The sequence below is a fragment of the Caretta caretta genome, chromosome 6, assembly GCF_965140235.1.
Source record: "Caretta caretta isolate rCarCar2 chromosome 6, rCarCar1.hap1, whole genome shotgun sequence".
NCBI lineage: Eukaryota > Metazoa > Chordata > Testudines > Cheloniidae > Caretta > Caretta caretta.
This window is the reverse complement of record NC_134211.1, coordinates 48,072,790-48,085,969: the sequence shown is the minus strand read 5'-3', so window position 1 is coordinate 48,085,969 and position 13,180 is coordinate 48,072,790. Positions and strand designations below refer to the sequence as shown.

Genomic DNA, 13,180 nt, shown 5'->3' with positions numbered 1-13,180 from the left:
AACTACTAGAAGCTGGGACTGGATAACAGGGGACGGATCACTTGATAAATTGCCTTGTTCTGTTCACTCCTTCTAAAGCATCTTGCACTGGCCACTGTCAGAAGACAGGATATGGGGCTAGATGGACAACTGGTCTTACCCACTATGGCCATTCTTGTGTTCTTATGTAAGATGGAATGGAAAGCATTCAATGCTGAATTTTATTAATGAAGAGTTTAACAATGTAGGAGCTCATCTGAACCACCATCCACACAGAGGCCTGAATTTCAGGGGAACTGGATTTGAATCCCTGGATCTGAATTGGTCATTACTGATCTGGTTAGGTTTTTCATCCAAACCAAGAAGGGATCTATTTTCTACATCTAGTTTGAATATTGGCCACTAAAAGATATGTTTTATGAAAGGACCAGTTTGAGATTAAATATTGTAAGGAACATTTTGTGAGCTTTTAGCACTCTTGAATCTGAAGCCAGAGTAGCCCTGGTTTGATCCTGAGCCAGCATTCTGAACCCAACCTAAACAGGCTCCAGACCCAAAATGAACACTGCCTCAGACTATCACTATTACCAATAAAGCATTGAACAGAAAAGTCTTGCTCTTGTAAAGTCATGCAAGGAATAACATTTCCAACATTTTTGAATGCACGTTGAAAACCCACCCAATTGGGGCTATTTTATTATGTGGTTTTTGGAACAGAATGTGGAAGCACAAAATAAGTTAAAATGATAAAGACCTGAATAGAAAATTGCAGTTATAAATGGAATGGTTGCTGTAAGCAGATAGTTCTGTACATCCACATCTGTTCCAGTTCAGAGCAGTTCATGTGAACCAGTGGGAGAAACTGTTCCCCCCCGAGCCCCCGCCCCTTAGACTGCTACAAACCTATCTGCATTTGCTCAACCACCGGAAGTGGAAAGAGGTGGCAACCACCCAAAAATTGGCTCAACCTGAGTTTTACTGGGACAATATCTCCCCGCCCCATCCTTTTTGCTTCCGTCTTCCCTATCCCCACAACAATGCAGTATTATTTGGGGGGGAAGAAGAACCAGATGTATTTTCAAATTCTTATGGGAATTCAAAAATGTTTGGTTTTGCCAACTTATCAAGTCATTTGCAGTTTAACAAAAGCTGCATTTTTGTCCTTCACTACAGATTAGATTTCTTTCACAAGTGTCCCCTCAGGGGTCACTTAGATGATAAATAAGGAAAAAGCTGACAGAAGAGTCAAGTGGGGAAATAGATATTAAAAATAATGAGGCTGCTCCAAAACTAATTCAGGTTCCGGACAGAATGCAAACTTCCAGCGCAGAGTTTATTTTAAAGTGTCTCCTTCCCCCTCCACTTCTGTCTCTGTTTTATCTCCTGTATTTTCATCTTTTTTATGTCTTAAACCCTATTCCTAAAAAAGACAGTAATAATAGAAGCAGCCACACAGAGAGGAGGCAAGATGTAAACATTCTGTTCCAAAATCCACTGTGAAACAAAAGGGCAAGGGGATTACATTTGGTAAGGGCTGAAATTTGTCCAGTGTTTTGAGCTGAAACTGAACCTCAATGTGTTTGGATGTGTCACCCCTCTGAAAAAGTATGACTAGGAGAACTGATTATTTTTCAATTTGAATATTCTTCAGTTAATTAGTATTGAGCCAAAGGCAGTTTATACACAGAATGCATTTGTTTTAACTATTATTTTTAATAGACGTTTAAATAGATCTGTGTTTTTTCCAACCTGCAAAAACTTCCAAGCTTAAATTCTGCAGTTGATTCTGCGTGGGCAGTTCTGGGCCCCAGACTTTACTATGTGTTGGGGTCTGTCTGGAGAGAGCCAGTTGCATGACTAGATCTTTACTGCTTTCAGGTGAATTATGTGAACATACCAAAACCAGTATCTGGCCCTCCAGGACTGCTTTGACTGGACATTGCTATAAAGATTTAGTGCTAGATCCTGTGAGTTGGTGGACCTTTAACTCCAATTAGACCTGTGTTTCTGCTCCAGAAGTGAAGTCAATGGCAAAACTCTCACTGGCTTAAATTGGAGGTAGAACAGGCTCCTTTGTAATTTAACTGGAATTCAGGATGCTCAGCACCTCACAGGATTGGGTCTTTAAGGAAGAGTGGACTGATCCCACACTTCTTACTCAGACTAAACACCCACTGACGTAATTAAAAATATTCCTGAGAAAGGGATGCAGACTCTAACTTGTAATATGCCTCAGTAGTTAAAAGAAAGAGTAGCGTCCCTGTGTTTCAGTTTAGGCTATGCTAGTGGTGGGTGCTGAGAACATCTTGGAAAGTACTATGCAAATTAAATTTTTACGGAAAGTAGGGTTGCCAGTTTTGGTTGGACATATTCCTGAAGGTTTCATCACATGACATTAATCTTTAATTAAAGATTAATCTTTAATTCCTGGAAACTCCAGGACAATCCTGGAGGATTGGCAACCCTAACTGAAGGTGGTTATAAATGGAGGCTGCTTAGCATCTGCAGATCAGGCCTTCAGCCACTTGACCACCTTGTTCTTCACCAAAAGCGATCATTGGGACTACTCACATGCTTAAAATTAAAGCACTTGCTTAAGTGCTTTGCCTGATTAGACTCAAAAACTTTCAAGACTAGCCTTAGATAAACTATTCTGGAAAAATACATTGCAAGACAGAGAAACTGACTCAAAAAAGAGGCTTCATTCATTTTAATAGAAAAGTCAAAAAAATTATATTTTGGAAACAAGAGCCTAGCTTCTTTAGCAGAAGGATTATTAGCAAGCTGCTGAAAGGAGAAAGATTAAAATGAAATTAATGTACCTACCATTTAAAAACAACTAACGTGGAAGGCTTATATTTATGCAGCAGGTATTATTATAAAATTTTAAAAGTCTACAGTGTGAAAAAGGGTTCTGCTTTTCCATTGGCAGGCTGTAGAGGTTCTGCTTTCTGTCATCCAACGAATCATTTATATTCTGGCAGTGATTTTTTTCTCCCTTTTTGAAGATTCATACGTCTATCATAAACTTATTTACTGGACCAGCATGAAGAAAAAATACTTTTTACATGATCATTTGAAATGGTATTTTTAAGGCACAGTTTTTCTTCCAGTTGATGTTAGCATTATTATCAGTTATTATCGTAACCCTAGTTTGAGACCATATTTGCTCTGAGAGGAAACTAATATGGACCTAAAATGAAGTCATATTTTCTAAATGTGCTGATCAGCCAATGATCTCTTTGAAGCAGACAGCCAAACTAATGAGTGTAGCATGGTAACTTTAGGCCCAGATCCTGAGCTGTAGCTGAGGAACACCTGGAGCAGCTCAGAAGTGGGGTTGCAAAGGTGGCTTAACACGATCATTGCATTCCCCTGATTCTGGGCAGAAATATGCTGTTTTGGTCTCCTCCACTGCAATTTGCAGCAGCCTACTTTGCAAAAATGCCACTATGTAGTTCCATGTTTTATTATCTCTCATTGACTCCATTTCAAATTTACTCAGGTTGGAAGGAAAAAGGTTTTGCCCTCAACTGCCAGCCCAACAAATTCAAATCCGAAAGTCAAGTCCTCTCCTCATCATAATCATGCGTAATAAAGGGTTGGCAAGCCAAATCATACTCTCAGTAAGACCTGTGCGACACCTATTTTCTCCAAATCATGCCCTCAGGTACATCTGTGCAACCCCATTGCAAGCTCATTATGGTTTGTTCTTTGATATCTGCAGTTGGAAGGTGCTATAGAAGTACAAAAGATTTATTCCATTATAAACCCACCTCAACAGGATTATTCAGATTAATGTTACATATCAGTGTTTAATCCTTGGACCTCAATCTAGCCTCCTCACCCACCTTAAAAGAGAATTTACTGAGTATGAGAATGTCCTTAGGTACTATAGCTCAGATATGTAATACATTTCTGTGTTTGCAAAGCCTGAACCTCCTGTACAACACCATGGCACAATAGCTGAACCTTTCTCAGGGTTTCAGTTATAATACTGAATTTCTTGTCTTTGTTGTTTGGTTTAAGTCAGTCTCCAAGGCATGCCTTAAACTGAGCTTTCATTCTGAAATGCATTTTAGCCCAGGCTCAACTGCCTGCCAAATATCATTATTGATAATGACTGTAAAGGTGAAATAATATTTCAAATCTGCTTCCCTGTGATCAGCAGAGGACCTAGAAAACTGTTCAGACAGAATTCAGGTCACCTACTAATAAGATTCTACTTTTAGATCATTGAATTCCACGTCCCTGGAAACCTGCAATCCCAATACACTGAATTAAAATGATTAGGGCTAAATTCTGCCAGTGTTTATAGGTGTCTTTCATTGAAGAAAATGGAAGACACAAACATGGATCCAAAGATAAAACTAACTTTTTTTCCCCCTGGTCCAACTTTCAAACTTTTATTTCATTTCATCATCCAGACATTCAGAATCTATGATTTGGATGCCTTTCACAAGACCCTATATACTGACATTAACAGAAATTCTAGTTTTCAGCAAACAGTGCAACAGTAATTCTAAGCACAGGTGTGGATAAAGCTAAACATGTTATGGCTCCCAAAAGGACAAAAAGGAAACAATCTTTCATACAAAATATATTTGCAAACAGAGGCTATAAAGAAATGCTAGTAGTGTGGATTAGAATGCACAGACATAGTACATACTGTACGTACCAAAAACTTAAGAGCCTGTATCTCATAAGCCCAGAAAAGGAATACATGGAATGGGAAAAGAGAAAATTCTTATTTTAATCTTATAATACACACAAAGTCAAGGAGTAGAGATCACTTAGAAACATGTACAGTATATTGTTATGGTCTAAATTTCTTTAATCACTTGTCTGGACACAGCAGCCCTGAGAACTCTACCTATCATATTGAAGGGAGGTTTTATTACTACCCAGTCATGTCTCTAGTCAATTCGGTCATTCCATTTTTATTAATACAATGCATAGTGGACTTCAGTAAGCCCTCCCCATCCATTGTCCATACAGCATATCCTATAAGACAAGCCCTTATATCAGGCATACATTATACTGCCTAAAGATGTACCTTTTTGAGAGATATATAGTATACTCTATAAGGTTTGCTTTTGCACTGGATATACAGGGTACTGTATGGACCTGATCCTGGGAAGTGCTCCAAGTCTCCTCTAAAGAGATGTACTCCCTCAATTCCCCATTGACATCCAGGCATATTTTAGATTGGGCCCTATATTTTCCAAGGACACAGAAACAAGATAGTAACTTATGATTTGTATAGGTTAGAAGATCCCGATATTTTAGTAGATAATCCCCACAAAAAGGTGGACTCTTCGCTTACTTAAAATCTAAATGAAATGCATATATCTTCAGACCTATTTGAATGCAAGATTATGGGCTTATCAGCAAGATGATGAACTGAGAGAATGTGCTAGGAAGCTTAAATTATGTAAAAAAAATTTTGCTTGACTTAATGAAGTGGAAGTAATTGTTATTTTGGACTATAGCCTGCTCAGTATTAGGGGTGGTGTTGAGGGAATAGTTAATTGGAAGCTCCCTCACGCTTAATTATTTTAGTAATTAACAGACCTTAATAGATTTCTTAGATTCTCTTTTGCTGATTGTGCAGATGCATTTATTTACAAGGTCTTTCCAACGATCTCCACAGTGCTAAAGGGACAGGAGAGGGCATTTCCCAATATTCTACAAATAAAACATGTGAACATTCTGTATTAGAAGGAAGCCTGAAGCAGAACCCTGGATCCACTCCCCTTCCATCCTCAACACACATCACAAACCCAGGATCCTAATCCTCTACCCCCACTGCAAATGGTGAGACAGTTTAGTTCCATATCCAAACTTGGTAACTCAGCTGTTACACTAAGTCTCCTGGTAATTATATGGTTGAATAAAATATATTAAGTCACAGGAAATAAAAAAAGGAAAAACCATTAGTTTATTTTTAGAAACCTTGACTCGTCATTCATCAAAAAGAACATTCACAATATGCACTCAGATACCAGCATCTGCACGAGGTTTGCCTGACCACATGCTGAAATGCCTATTACATATAGAGAACCATTTTTCATCTTTAGACCAGGTTCAGACTCTGTGCCAGTGAACACAGGATATATACAGCAATGTAATAATTTCTACCAGTAAGTAGAACTATACCAGGGCCTCACTGTACATGACAGAGCTTGCTTTGACATAGTCTGTTCAGTCTTATCCTCTCACTGCTGCCACATCTGATGCCCCAAACCATTCAATACACATTTTCAATTGATATTGGCAGTGTGTACACGTGAATATTAGAGCAGAGGACACATGGCCTTATTCAGCTCCCTCACACACATAACCACCAAATGGGTCCATACTCATGTTCAAGAAAGCAGTTTTAATGGATGCCTGAATGTTCATCTCTCAGCAACCCAATGAAGAGATATTGTTCCTACTCATAACACTGTGTGTGTGTGTGTGTGTGTGTACGTAAACGTGCATACACTGCCACTATCAAGTCAGGGAGCATATGCACACAAGTCAGTGAAACACACCCACTAGGTCTGCTGCTCTCCCTGAAATTTTTCCTGCAGTGGCTCTGGTGCTAGAATAGGGGTGGAAAAGTGTATGCACACAGATGCACGTGCAGAATTCCCTTTTAAGACATCAGTACCACAAATCAGTTTGGGTCAATTTAGTGACTTTTGGCACAAACACTTCCTTCTTTTGTATATTGCAATAATTTTCCCCCTAGGTTGGCACAAAGTTCTTTGAATTTCTACATGCCAGTCCAGAAAAAAAAAAGTTTAAAAATCAGTCACTATACACAAACATATAGGGGATGGGAAACAAGATTTTGAAGAGATAATATAACAATATGACAGACTAGACATAAATGAATAAATTTCTTCCTGTTATTGATCACACTAAGCAGGCCCAGATCCTGTAAGGAGCTGAACACTTTCAAACCCCACTGAAGTTAAGGAGTCAAATCCTGAGAGTCCTAAATAAGGCCCTATCTTATCCCACTGAAGTAAACTGTAAAACTGCCCCAAAAATAAAAGCAATGGAAAAAGGTGGCATGGATAAATTATATTTTAGAGCAAGCTATTTATATTTAGGGATACAGTGAAGACAAGAGTCTAAAAGTCTTTCATCCTTACTTCAGCAGCATCAAAAGGCCAACGTTAAGTAAGTATCTGCTCAGGCTAGCTGGCTCAGAACAGTGGTTGTGTGATTTACCTAATACAAGGCAACGTATTCTGAATTTTGTATTTGTGAATTTAATAGTTGTCCATGCGTTTCCTTTCCTGTCATTATTAACCGGGTGCTTTTAAAATTAGTTTAATCTCTTCTCCTTGGACAGAATTTTGCTATTTGATCTCATCAGCCATGCAGATTTCTATACCATATTCTGAGCTTGTTCTATGAGCAGAACTTCAACTGACATCAGTGAGTGCAGAACAGGCAATAAATATCTGTAGTGTGGACAGGAGAGAGAATTTTGCACATACTGGTGCATACTGATCAAGTTTCCTGGCGTACAGACAGGAATGGTCACAGGCCTGGCATCCAGAAACACCTGAGTTTTAAACTCAGTTCTCAAACTAATTTGCTCTATAGCCAAAGTTAAGTCACTGAATTTCTCTGCCTGAATCCTTCCTTCTGTAAAATGGAGATAATATTTTCCAGCCTCACAGGATGCTGACATGATACCTTAAATGTTTGTAAAGCAATTTGAAATGTGCTGTAAAAAGGCTTAGTATCAGGATTATAATATGACCAATAAGCATCTATGCTGTGCAACTGACCTAGGAGAAAAATGTTGTACAAGTTCCCTTGTAACCTCTTAAAAAAAAAAAAAGCAGCGATATTCTCTGTAAAGATAGCTATCTATCTATCTATGGAACTTTAAAGATTATTTAAAAAGTGACAAATTCCATCTTGGGGAGTTGCACTCTAAGGGCTTAGAACCTGCAAACCCATATACATGCGAGTAGTCCTAACCAGCACTAACAATCCCAGAGTATAAATATTACAAGGACCATTTGCATGAATAAAGAGTTTGCATGAGAGGGCTCTAACTTACAAGCCACCTATTTTGATTGCTGTTAAAAAGCTTACCTTTATTTAAATTATCTCAGAGTAGCAGCTAAGACATTGCAATATTTTCCTATACTTAGAACCAAAAATAGCAGGAATTTCTCAGAGAACACATTGGTATAACAGCTGGCACAGGACTGCCTTTTTAATAGTATGACTAGGGTATTGAAGGTGTCAGTGTGACAGGTGTTCTACAAGTGATGGAGATACAATGCTTTCATGCATATAACCACTCTTAAAGTCAAAGTAAGTGCTGCCTGCATGTGGATTGTAGGATCCAATTATAAAGGCAGAATGTTTATGGCAAACATGGTTGGGGCTCATCATTTTAAATTTGCATATACACATTTTCCTCTTGTTCCCATCCATGCTATTACTGGAATCTCCTAAGGTATGCAGACCAATTTCACATAATATGGTCACTAGCCAAGCAGATCCAGTTAGATATTATATATCCAGAGGTATATTGTCATGACCCTAGCCATTATCACAAGGGGGAAAAAAAAACAAATTGTGACATATGCCTGCTTATGCCCTTGGAGTCAAAATAAATAATAGATTATTATTTACCTACAAAATAACTGTGACTGCATATGAAATGGAACTCTGAAGACTACAGTTCTTGAAATGCTTTGTCACCTTGTATGAGGTCAATTCCATGTATTCAATATAGGCCCAATCCAGACAGTTCCTCAACACCCTCATCTCTCATTGATTTCAGCATACACAGCACCATACAGGATTCAGACCTCAGAATATACATTATGAGGCTGTAAAAGCTTTTGAGTTATACTTAGCTTTGTTTTTAGAATGTATGGTAAATACCCCTACTGATGGTGGATGAATTAGAGCTAAATGTCTCTCTTGTATTTACTTTTGGGGTTTACTCTAACCATGTGTGAAGAAGGCTGCCATAAATGCACCAGAAAGCGGCTTGCCAAAGTCTCAGTCGTTCCAAGGTGCTGAGCAGTTCCTGAGAAGTGCTCAGTGCTTTGTAGCCAATGGGAGATGAGGGCATTCAGCACCAGGATGAGGCCCTGAAATCTGCAATGTCTGCTAAGATTCCCCAAGAAAAGTGATTGAATACAGTCTCTCTCCTCACTCACAGTGAGTCCCCAGCATTTCCTTTTCTCATCAGAATCCAGGGGGTATAATACAATTTAAAAGGGACATTTTTTCCCCTCTTGGTGCCAACAAATGCTCCCACTTCCCAGGGTGACTCTTCTGCCTTCTGTTTTGGCAGGCTAGCCTTCTTCCATATTTCATAACTACAGTTGCGTAACAGACCATAGCTATAGCAGCTTCTGGTTGTGGTAAACATGCTGGGTCTTAACCCCATTACCAGCTCTGCTGTGTCACTTATTTCCTGATACTCACTTTCTCCATAACCCCTTGCAGTGACTGGTGAACTGTTCTGCTGCCTGCCAGGCTTATGGAGGACTAGACATATTGTACCGCAAGTTATTCAGCAGAGTGAGACATCTGGCTGCAGACCCCAAGAACTGTCACTGAATCAAAACTACCTGCTGGAGGTGCTCAGGCTGAACGTGTACCCATCTCCATAAATGAATAAGTTATTTCAAATTAAAACAAAGTTAATGAGATGAATGACTGCAGAGCTGGAAGAGAAAGTCTAATTAAATCAAAGTGGTTATTAGTTAGTCACTTATCACTACTGATTAATTATTAGCTGGAGATAATTCATCACTTTAACTGGTAGTGGAAATAGCTCAAGTGTTGTTATCAAGGGCAGAAATGTAATAAAAACAATAAACCTATAGGTCTGCTCTAGAAGTTCCAATTCAGAGCTGAATAATCTCTTCTAGAGGGAGAGCCAGGGAAATGGGTATGGGGTGAAACCCTGGCAAAACTCCCATTGACTTTAGTAGGGTCAAGATTTCACCCCAGGGGGAAGGGGGAGGGGAAGAAGGGGTTGAAGGTTTAAACTTCACTTGGAAGTGGGGATTTGCTTCCATTCTAGTTCTGCAGGAGACCTCATCTTCCAGTCCTAAAGATATACTGAGCCTCATGCCCATTGCCACCAGACTGCTCCCCAAGGTATCATCTTACCTATGCCAGCATGGTTCCTTCAGACACTATGTTGCCCATGCCAGCATGGTTCCTTCAGACACTATGTTGCCCGTGCCTCCTTTATAGAGGGAGTCCCAGCACTACCTCTACTTGCAACTCCACAGCATAAGAGAATGCTGAAACCTGTTAGCAATGCCGCGCACTATCACATGCCTAGGCGTTTGGGGGACCATGACACAGCAGAGGACACTTATCCCCTTTGATCTTTCCCCTTCATGATACCAATGAAGCCCAAAATTCCTGGAGGGGGCTTCTGATGAGTCAATGGCAGAGGGGCACTGATGACACTTAGGCTCGACTATAGTCTCGCATAAGTCAACCAATTTTTGCAGATTTTTCTTGTTTACCCATTCTCTTCTGTTTTTTAAAAACATGTCCCTCAATCCTTACTCCAGGCTAAATTGCAACCACAGTCAGTGGAAGTTTTGCTTGAGTAAGGACCAAGTAGAGACTTCAGGAATAGGTCCTACATCATTTTTCAGTGGGAGCAAAGGTTCCCAAGGTAAACTGACAATCTACAGCTCTGCAGTGTAGTTAGATGGCTTATACTTTTATAAACATTCAAAAGAAGCGTTTTGGGTGGCTTGTCAATAGAAATGCAATGATGTATTTGGGAGACCAAAAATTGTTCCCTGCTCATATTGATGGGATTGGGTACATTCAGTTCATGCTGATAATGGGTGAATCAGTAAATTAAATGGAGAATGTCACTAAAGTATTATTTATAATTTCTCAGAGCTCTTTTGGCTATCACTGTGATTGCCTTATGATAAATAGCTGCCTGCCTCATGAGAAATAGTATTTTTTTTTAGTACTAATCGGTCCTTATATTGATTTCACTCTTGATGTACTTTGATAACACTTTAGCTTCCCCTGTTTTTCCTGCTTTTTTTCCCTCCAGAGTGCCCCTTCATGTTCAACTTTGAAATGAAGAAGTTATACCTCTTCTTCTACTATAAATATGTTAACATGGGGGCAATTAATGGACAGCAGAAGAGCAATATTTTGATATAAAACCCAGCTGTTTTCTGTCAGGTTTATTTCCACAAGTTTTTTTTTCTTTTTTATCCTGAGACACTCTGGCTAGTCTGAGATTTGATGAGCATACAGTGTTACTTTTAGAAATGGGCTGAACTCCAGTTAAATATTTGGCTGTTTAATACGCAGACTTTAGGATAACAGTCTTCATGGGAATCCAAAAAAAGGGAGTGAAGAAAGGGCTCCCCGTGCTATTCTTAGCAGCACACAGTTAGATTTGGAATTTTGATTGTAAAGCATGGAATTTATAAACGTTGCCATTCTAAATTTACTTCGTTTGTATACAATTCAGCTGGATAATCAAGTGTTACAGTATGTTCCTGCTTAGCAGCTCAATTCTGAGTTTAACAGCCTCTAAACTAGGAGAAAATTTCATTCAATAAACATTGATAGTGTCATTTGTTTTCCAACTGTTGAAGTAAGTGAATTTTTTTGTGTGTGTGCATATAGATGTACATATACATGGCAATGATTTATTTCTATGGGGAAACCAAGGAAATTCTCTCCCTGTGCCCCATATCATCCAAGGTATCTGTTCTTTGGTTCTAAATGTTAAGTAAGTTCTCAGCCAAGGAATGTACTTTCACTCTCCAATCGATAGATGTCTGTTTGCACTCATTAATTAATAGTGGGATACACAAATTACCTTATTTAACAAATACATTACTGATTAGCTGCACACCTCATTTATACACACACAGAAAGACATTTCAATTTAAATCCTTTTTTGTTTGTCTTCGGTTTTATAATGTGAATTCATTGAAATAGCATTTGTTTATATATCATTACCACATACTGCATTTTTCAGTGTTTCATGGGTAGATTGGCTTTGTAAGACTTGAGCTTTCAATTGCTATATTTGGGCAGCTATGACTGATCATGTTTTATGTTTTAGAAGAAAATAAAGACTTATTTTTGCCAGTACTTTGCTAAGTAGGATATTACTCCTGGAATTTTAAAGTATTAAATAAAAATTGCTAGTAAGTTTCTTAATATGGCACTTCTGATGGGGAAGCATTTGGATAATCTGGTTTTCCTTTAGAATTACCAGACTAGAGTAAAATGACGTTCCCTTAAACAACATCCCCAAGCTCCAAACTCTAAGACCTTTTGCATCCCCCCTTCCCCCATTGCTATAAACACTTACGTGGCCCCCAAGGTGCCTCTGGGGGGATTCTGTGAAGGTCAAGCTCATCCTTATCCATTTCTTATCCAAGCCTGGAAAGCTCAGCTGCAAATTAGTACCAAAAAGAATATTTGAACTTGAAGGGATCCTTCCTCTTTGCCTTTTTTTTTGGGGGGGGGGGGGTGGCTCTCATTCAATGGGCACAAGAAGCCAGTCCGCTACTGCAGGTTGCCACACAGCACACTTGCAAGCAATCCTACTACCACCACTAACAATAAAAGTAGGATCCCTGGAATTGAAGGCAGCCAAATTTGAAAGAAAGAGAGAGAGAGAGAGAGAGAGAGAGAGAGAGAGGAAAATTCCCAAAATTGCCCTGGAAAACAGAGCAGCTTAAAACGCACCAAAGAGCTGACCCTGCTCCCCTTGCAAGGAGTCACAGATGCAGCCTCTGCCCGGCACAGGAGGTTTAAACTGATCGCTGCTGCTACTGCAGCCGCTGCGTGAGGAGCCCCCCTGGCGAAGAGAGAGGCACTGACTTTAAATAGCAGCGCTCTGCGCCGAGTCCGCTCACGCTAACTGCGTCCGCTGGAGACATAAGGCAGTGGGAACCCCCCTTCCCCCCCCCCCCCCCGTCCCCCCGCGTGACTCAGATGGGTGCAGAACTATGCACGAAAATCCAGCCGGGAGCAGGCGGATGGGAGCGTCTCTTCCCACATGGTCCAAACCTCTCCCGGATCCGGGGCTCACCGACGCACACGCGGACCCTAAGCTGCCGGGGGAACCGCCCGAGGAAGACTTGGGCGCACTTCCCGCTCACGGTAGCGCAGAGACCAGCTTCGAGCTCCCGGCATCACCCAG

At 39.9% G+C, this 13,180-nt stretch overlaps 1 protein-coding gene across 1 annotated transcript in view; it reads right to left on the bottom strand.

Annotated features, from left to right (window-relative positions):
- ANO1 (anoctamin 1) overlaps positions 1–12,820 on the bottom strand; it is a 126,359-nt gene extending 113,539 nt beyond the window's left edge. Inside the window, exons 1-2 of the mRNA XM_075129482.1 lie at positions 12,724–12,820; positions 12,344–12,427 (exon numbers count right to left, since the gene is read on the bottom strand). Coding sequence (XP_074985583.1) covers positions 12,344–12,401 — 58 coding nt within the window. The 5' untranslated portion in view covers positions 12,402–12,427; positions 12,724–12,820. The remainder of the gene's footprint in view (positions 1–12,343; positions 12,428–12,723) is intronic.
- Between the last annotated feature and the right edge of the window lie 360 nt (positions 12,821–13,180).